Source organism: Crocodylus siamensis, chromosome 6, assembly GCF_052110815.1.
Source record: "Crocodylus siamensis isolate JL-2025a chromosome 6, ASM5211081v1, whole genome shotgun sequence".
NCBI classification, from domain to species: Eukaryota; Metazoa; Chordata; order Crocodylia; family Crocodylidae; genus Crocodylus; species Crocodylus siamensis.
In genome coordinates, this window is record NC_143400.1 from 1,215,167 (window position 1) to 1,222,550 (window position 7,384).

Here is a 7,384-nt window from a genome sequence, read left to right on the forward strand (position 1 = left end):
GGGGAAAGCAGCCGCGGCGTGGAGGGTTGGAGGGAAAAGGGAGGAGATGGGAAGCACCTCTGAGCACAGAGGGGAAGGGAAGGGGATTTCTTACCTGTTTCAGGGACTTTAGAGAAGTCCCCCACGGCTCCGATGGCCTGGTCATCGCCCGATGATGGGCAGGGAAGGGGAGGCCGGCAGCTGGGGTGCAGCCAGCCCGGGGTGTAGCCCTTTAGATCTGAGGAAGGGGGGGTGCAGAAAGGGGTGGGGTCTCTAGAAGGCGAAGCCCCCAAAATCGGGCACGTCAAAGTCCTGGTCCAGGCCCTCGTAGTCCAGCGCGTCGTAAGGGGCGGCTTCGGGGTCGCAGGCGCCCGGGTGGTAGCCCAGCTCCTTGAAGTCAGGGGGCAGGGCCTCGGTGGGGCGGGCGGCGGGTGCCGAGGTGACCATGTAGCCCATGGTGGGGCCAGCCGCCGCGCTCCCCACCAGCAAGCAGGCAGCCCGGACCCCCGGCAGAGCCGGGGAGCCATGGCGGAGGCAGTGCACGGAGCGCTTCTCCAGGCGCTGGCTCGTCCTGGTGGGGGCTGGGGAGAGAAGGCAGGGGTAAGTGGTGCCATGAGACCCCTCCCGGCTGTGGCTCTGAGTGAGCCCCTCGCCGTGGGTCTCTGGCGCCAAGGCTAATGGGAGACCCAGAGCCCTGCTGACCGGGGGCTCAAGTCATGGGGGACCTCACACCTTCTCTCCTCTCTGCACCAGGGGACTCATTACCGCCTCCCGCTTCGGTCCAGCAGCACGTCCTGGCGGGTGAATGGATGTGGAGCCGGCAGCTCATGGGGGACCCTCGGGAGAAGCTCTGGGCAAAGACAGAGAAAAGAGCTCCATCACTGATGGAGGCCATGGGCTGGTCCCCCCGGAGACCCCCTGAATCCCTTTGCACTCACTTCCTTGACTTTCCGGAGGACATTAAGCCACTGCCTGGAAGCCGGGGAAGAGAAGAAGAGGGGAGGTTAGTGCCCTGGAGCCAGCCTCTTCCCCCCATCCACACCACCCCGTGGCAGGCAGCTCAGAGCTGGGTCACCAGGAGCCGGACGGAGGCAGCTGGAGGCACAGGGGCTGCGCTGGTTGAGGGCGGCGGGGGCAGGACAACCCCGGGGGCAAATCCTGGTGGGGGGCAGCAGGGCTGTTGCACCACTCTTTGATTCTTACGACCCAGACTTTAAGCCCAACTGGTGGCAGAGGCAGGGGCATTTCTACCCAGCCAGCCCTGAGTCCATGGGCTTCACCTCCCCGATTCCTGCTAATCTCTCCACCCCACACGTGTGAACGGCTCTTTCTCCTTTCTAACAGTCTTGATCGTTGCACTGCTCAAGCTGGCCTTTCCTCTGCCTCGGCCTATTGCTGGGAAGCCAACACCTCTCTCCTCTTGCCCTGCCCTGCGATGGCTTCAACTCTTCATGCGGGCACCATCGCACGAGCTCAGGGGTCGAAACAACCAACAGTGACACGTCGGAGGCATCAGGAAGGCGCTCAAGAAGGTGAGACCTTGCTGCGCGGCACTGAAGAGCCGTCATTGAACTCTGACAGCCACGGGACTCAGGGCAGCGTATCGGGTTTTGCTTTGTTTGTGGTGTTGTTTGTTGTTTAAACTTCAAAACTCATCTAGCAAAGGCCTGCGTGTTGCAAAGGTTACGTTTGGATTTGCTTTTGGTTTGAAAGTGGATCCTCTAGTGCCGGGTCCATTAGCCTGGGGACAAAGCTTCCAGCCTCTATTTAACTGATATCGTCTAGCAAACGAGCGCACGTTCCCCTAGATCGATCTGTGCTGGCTTGGGTCTGTCACTGGCTCCCCGTGTACGGCCAGCAAGATGGGAGGGCGAATGGGCAGCTGATCCCCGCCCCGCTGGGGCTGTACCCAGTGATGGGAGCTGCCGAGGGCAGGTCCCTGCTGTAGCACCCTGCAAGGCTCTCGGGCACCCCGTTGAGGGGGGTGGACAACAGCCCCCATCCCCTGCATGTCTGCGTCTCCCGTGGGCCGGGAGTTGCCCGCCCTGCCTTTCCCCTGCCCTCCACCCTGGTCCTACCTGCAAACTTGGCTGTCTGGGGCCAGGAGGAGCAGGACCCGGCCGTCACTGAGACTCAGCCCCAGGCAGCTGTCCGGCCGGGCGCCCCCGGGCAGGCGGGGGAGGTCCCCGAGCTCGCAGCCCTCCAGGATGGCGCGGCAGCTGGTGCCCAGAGAGATGCCCAGCTCGGCCGGAGACTGGGCGTCACGGCTGATGATCAGGCTACCGTCCAGGGCCAGGAAGAGGAACTTCTCCTTCCACTGCTTGAAGAGGAGCCCCCCTGCGGGGAGAGTCCCGGTGTCAGCTCCTGGGGGCCAAGGTGGGGGCTCCCCTGCACGCCCCAACCCTGGCTGCTGTAGGAGGTTTTACAGCACCGAAAAGCAAAAGGCCCCACGTGCACGGCGCTGCACGCACATACAGCGAGGAGCAGGCCGCGTTGGCGAGGGGGCTGAGACGGGCAGGCAGGTGTCGGGGGGAAGTCCAGCTGCAAGGGACCTCGTTGGGTCACATCTGCATTGGCCCTGTCCAAACCCTCCCGACCCCGGGTCTCTCCAGCCTGCTCCAGGGATGGAGACGCCCAGTGCTGCACCCTCCTCTCCAGCCTCGGCTTCCCCTGCTGCAGCTGGAAGCTGTTGCTCCCAGCTCTGTCCCCTGTGGCCACGGAGAAAAACCCGTCTCTCTCCTCTCTGTTGTCCCCCAAGGCTGGGATCAAATCCCCCTCAGTCTCCAGACTTGACCCCCAAGCTCTTCCAGCCTCTCCCTCTCAGTCCTGCCCCCCCAGGCCTCCAAACTGGTGGTCTGCAGCCCTCGGCTTTTGTTTTCCGAGCTCCACGCCTGTGCGTGCAGCCCAGATCGGCGGTCATTTAAAGAAATAAAAGGGCCTGAATTGCTCCGGAGAGACGTGGAGCCACGTCTGCCCCTGCAACGCTTCCCTCCCGGTGCTGCTCCGGCGTGGGGGAGGCAGGGGCAGGGTGGTCCTTCCAGACCGGCTAAATCAGAGGGGCTTCAGCTTTCGTGAGCCCAGGCTCAGTCCCTGGGAGCTCCAGGGGTCACGGCCAGCCCGAGGCAGGAGCAGGCCTGTGCACGGCGGCCTGGACAAGCCGGGCATCGAACCTCTGAGCAAAGCGACAGCTCTGCATGGAGACGTACACACCACCTCTGCCGCGTGCGTGTATCTATGGCTGGACCTCTGCCTACGGTGTGTATATCTCTGCCGTGAGGGTACACATGTATGCCTAGGGGGTGGAGGTGGCGATATCTCTGCCTGTTGTGTGTGTGTGTGTGCGCACGTGGAGGGAGTATCTCTGGGCCTAGAGAGTGTGTGTGTGTGTGTGTATGGCTATATCTCTGCCTGTAGAGAAAGAGAGAGAGAGTGTGTGTGCGTGCGGGTGTGTGTGTGTGCACACGCGCATATCTCTGCCGGCAGCCAGCCAGCCTGTCTCCATCCCCTTATCGCACTATGAGCCGACCCCACCTGGGCAGCACCCCCCCACGTCCCGCCCGCCCGGGGGTTGGGGGGGGGCAGATGAAAGCCTCTGATTAAGCACTGTTTGCTGCTTCAGGATTAGGATTCAATCAGGGCCCAGGGTGGGGGTTAATCCCAGCCCAGGGCGGGGCCCTGCAACAGCAGGGACAGCTGAGACCTGCCCTAAATCCCAGGAGAGGGAGCAAGGAATTGGGCAGTGGCGGGAGGGGGGGAGGCAGCGGCAAAATAATTAACACTTTCGGGACATGGAGTCGGCCGTGTCCTGAAGCTATCCGAGAGCTCGAGACACCCCCAAAAAAGAGCTTTTCCATCTGAAAGGAAACTGAAGTTGAGATGTCAAAACTGGGGGAAGCGCTGTGTGTCCTGTCCGGATAGTAACCCGCGGGTGGCTTTTGAAAGGCAGAATGAAGGTGGGGGGAGATTTGTCTAGAGCTCATGGCTGTGTGGAGCAGAGGTGGAGCCTCCTCTTCATCTTGCTCCCCTTCCCTTGTATTGCTTAACTAAAGCTGAAACCCTAGTTGCTGCCGAAGCTGGTGGATCACTGCTTTTGAAAGGAACGTCAAAATGGCAGAAGGCAGACCAGGAGCAGCAGGCAAGCAATGTGAATTTGATTAGTGGACTGTCAAGAGCAGTTAAGACAGAGATGGTCACTCAAACCTCCAGAGTGAAGAAGAATCATAGAAAATTCGGGTTGGATGGGACCTCGGGAGGGCTCAGAGCAGCACCAGCCCCAGCTACGTCATCCCAGCCAAAGCTTTATCTACCCGGTTCTTCAAAACCTCCCGGGATGGAGACTGCACCACCTCTCTGGGCAGGCTGGTCCAGTGCTTCACCTCCCTCCTCGTGAGAAAGTTCTTCCTAATATCATACCCAACCCCAGCTTCCCTTGCTGCGGCCTGAGCCCATTGCTCCTTGTCCTGTCGTCCGCCCCAGTGAGAACAGCCCAGCTCCGTCCTCCTGGGACCATCCATTAAGTCACTTGACTCCCAGCCACACAGGGAGCCTGTTGTGAACGAAAAGACGGGTGTTGTACGTGAGAGAATACGGTAACTCCCCGTTTCTTTAAACCTTTTCTTGTGAACTATTTAAGTTTTCAGCCAAACCATCAGCTTTCAGCTAGCAATTTCCCTCTTCCCTTTTTCCCTGGTTTGGGAAGAATTAGTTTTCAGGGCAGGATTTGGGGGTCTCGGTTGAGTCGATGCCTTTCCTGGGTGTTTTTCAGGCCTCGGTGAGTTTCAAAGCCCGACGCCTGTCCCTGAAGCTGGTTTTCCACCTGCAACTCGTTTTGTTTTGGGTTTTTTCTTTCTTTCCTGGGATTGTCATTGCAAAAACATCAAATCCACATGCCCAGGGACCGGGGGGGAAAAAAGCACTGGGTATTTTCCAGCTGGTTTCACTTCCAAAGAGGCTTGGACTGGACCCAGAGGCCCTTTGAAACCGGCTGGTCCCTGCCAGGACGTGGGGCACGGAGGGAGGGCAATGGGGGGAGTCTCCGCTCACGTCGTCTTTGATCCAACCTGGTGGGGCCGGATCCAGCCGCCTGCCCCAGAGGGGAGCCTTGTTCCCTGCCCCCTTCCAACGTTTCCATGACCCGGATGCCGGGGAGACGTTTTCCATCCCCGGATCCCGGTCTCCACCTCCTTTCCATCCTGCCTCCCAGCCTGGATCTTTCCTTCCATCTCCCGCAACGTGTTTCCAGGCAGAAACTCTCTCCCTGAGCCAGCCAGGCCCTTCTCCGCCTCGACCCCTCTGCAAACTTTGAGGACCCTCCCTGGGGGGCTTTTCACTTCCCGGCTCCCAGCACCTCTACTCCAGGCTTCAGGGGGGCTGACATGGCTTCTTGGAGGGGGCGGAGGTGCTTGGGGAGTGACATATCCCAGAGTTAAAGGGTTAAATTTGGTCCTGCGGGGGGGACCCAAGATGCTCAGTCTGGGGAAACTGAGTCGTAGCCAACCCCCACCACCCCCTTCATCCAGGCTCAACCCAAAGTGAGCTCCGGAGCTGGGGAAGGGGCATCTGGCCTGGAAAAGCCCCAGGGAGAGGCAGGGGCATGCATGGAAGTGCATGGGGATGGGTGGGGGGGCTTGGGGGTGTTTGAGGGAGGGTCTCACCGTATTTCCTGAGATAGCCCCGATGGATTCCTGGCGAGCTCATGCTGGACCCCGGCGTCCATCCATCCAGGGCAGGGGAAAGGCCTGGGCTGGGTGGTGCGGGGGCACCTACAAGCAGCTTAATTCCCAGCCCAGCCTACCCTGGGGGGGAATCCCCATGACAACCTCCCAGCCGGCCAATCGCAGCCCAGGGATGTATGAACAGATGAAGGGCTAGATCCTGGTGTCTTGGGGAAAGGGGGGAGAGGTGGGGGGGCTGAGGGACGGGCAGTGGCTTGTGGGGGGTGGTCTCAGGCAGCCAGGAATCAAAGCAGGGCAGGATCTCTGCAGTCCTGGGCAAGCAGGCTGCCCCATGACCCCAGGATTGCCCCATGACCCCCGGGAAGGCACCAGGCTTGGACTGGGCCCAGTTCATGCCACTTCTATGACCCCCCTGGCAGGACGTCGCCCCCCGCGGCACTCCTGCTTTCCCAGGGGCAGGTCCAGGAGCGGTGCCCGGTGCGGTGCCAGGGCTGACGGTCGTGCCACTCAGAGGCTGGAAGCTGGATGTGTCCGGGCTGGTTTGGACGGGGCTGATCCTGCCTCGGGCCGGGGCCGGGCTCGCGGCGGCCCCTGCGGCTCCCTGCCAGCCCCGCGGCTCCGGGCCTCTTTCCCGGCCCTGCACAAGTGCTCGTCGCTCACGCTAGAGGCCACCTCTCAGGTGCGGCCCCATGACCCCAGGGGTAGACGGCGAAGTAGCCGAGCTGCCATTAAGATCTTACAACCACAGACCACGAGGGTTGAAGGGACCTCCGGAGGTCACGTCTAGCCCAGGCCCCTGCTCCCAGCAGGGCCATCGCCAACTCCATCACCTCAGCCACGGCTTTGTCTAGCCGGGTCTTAAACACCTCCAAGGATGGAGAGTCCCCCACCGCCCTGGGGAGCCTGTCCCAGGGCTTCACCACCCTCTAGTGAGACAGTTTTTCCTCATATCCAACCTCAACTCCCCTTGCTGCAGCCTGCGCCCATTGCTCCTTCTCCTGTCTGCCCCCGCTGAGACCAGCCCAGCTCCATCCCCTTCGCAGCCCCCTGCAGATAGTTGCTGTTCAATCCCCCTCGGTCTTCTCAGTCAGCCCATTTCCCTCGGCCTCTCCGCATCCGTCCTGTCCCCCAGCCCCCAACCATTTCCATTGCCCTCGACTGGACTCTCTGCAGCGTGTCCACATCCTGCCTGTCGTGGGGCCACAGCTGGACACCGGACTCCAGACGTGGCCTCGCTCGTGCTGACTAGAGGGGAGGAACCACTGCCCTCCACGTGCCGGCACCGCTCCTGCCCACGCAGCCCGGGATGCCGCTGGCCTTCTTGGCACCACGGGCGCCGGCTTCCCCCCCCCAGGTCCTTTCCTGCGGAGCTGCTGCCCAGCCCGTCACCCGGCCTGCGCCGGCGCAGGGCCTTGCTCCGTCCCAAGCGCAGGACTTGGCACTCGTCCTCGCGGAACCCAAGATGCTCTTGCTGCCCTTAAGTCACCCAAGGGGGCAAGACTGTGTTGAACGACCCCAAAGAAGAGGCGGTGACACTGCCGGGACTCGCGACTTGACACCCTGGACGTCTCGGGCTGTATTTCCCCCCCCGGGCCATGCTCTGTGTCGTAAATGGGGGCATCGTAGAGCGAGGGAGCCTGGCTTGGATCGGGCGGCACCAGCTCCGCTAGGATGGGGGGAAGCGCCTCGTCTCCACTGATACCATCAAGCAGACGTTGCCCTGCGCCGGT

General features: G+C 61.7%; 1 protein-coding gene across 1 annotated transcript; it reads right to left on the reverse strand.

Moving 5' to 3' along the window:
• Positions 1-252: 252 nt before the first annotated feature.
• On the reverse strand, positions 253-5,698 carry LOC149860346 (uncharacterized). Its single transcript, XM_090051358.1, has 5 exons — positions 5,634-5,698; positions 2,058-2,316; positions 918-951; positions 712-829; positions 253-560 (listed from the first exon to the last, which is right to left on the reverse strand). Exons 1-5 carry the CDS (start codon positions 5,674-5,676, stop codon positions 253-255), a joined length of 762 nt encoding a protein of 253 aa, XP_089907484.1. The 5' UTR covers positions 5,677-5,698.
• Positions 5,699-7,384: the final 1,686 nt, after the last annotated feature.

Excerpts from the sequence above, each read along its gene's own strand:
- LOC149860346 (XM_090051358.1), bottom strand. The coding sequence starts at position 5,676 with ATGAGCTCGCCAGGAATCCATCGGGGCTATCTCAGGAAATACG. Across the intron at positions 830-917 it reads TCCTCCGGAAAGTCAAGGAA|AGCTTCTCCCGAGGGTCCCC; the intron begins GTGAGTGCAAAG and ends GTCTTTGCCCAG. Across the intron at positions 561-711 it reads TGGTGCAGAGAGGAGAGAAG|CCCCCACCAGGACGAGCCAG; the intron begins GTGTGAGGTCCC and ends TTCTCTCCCCAG.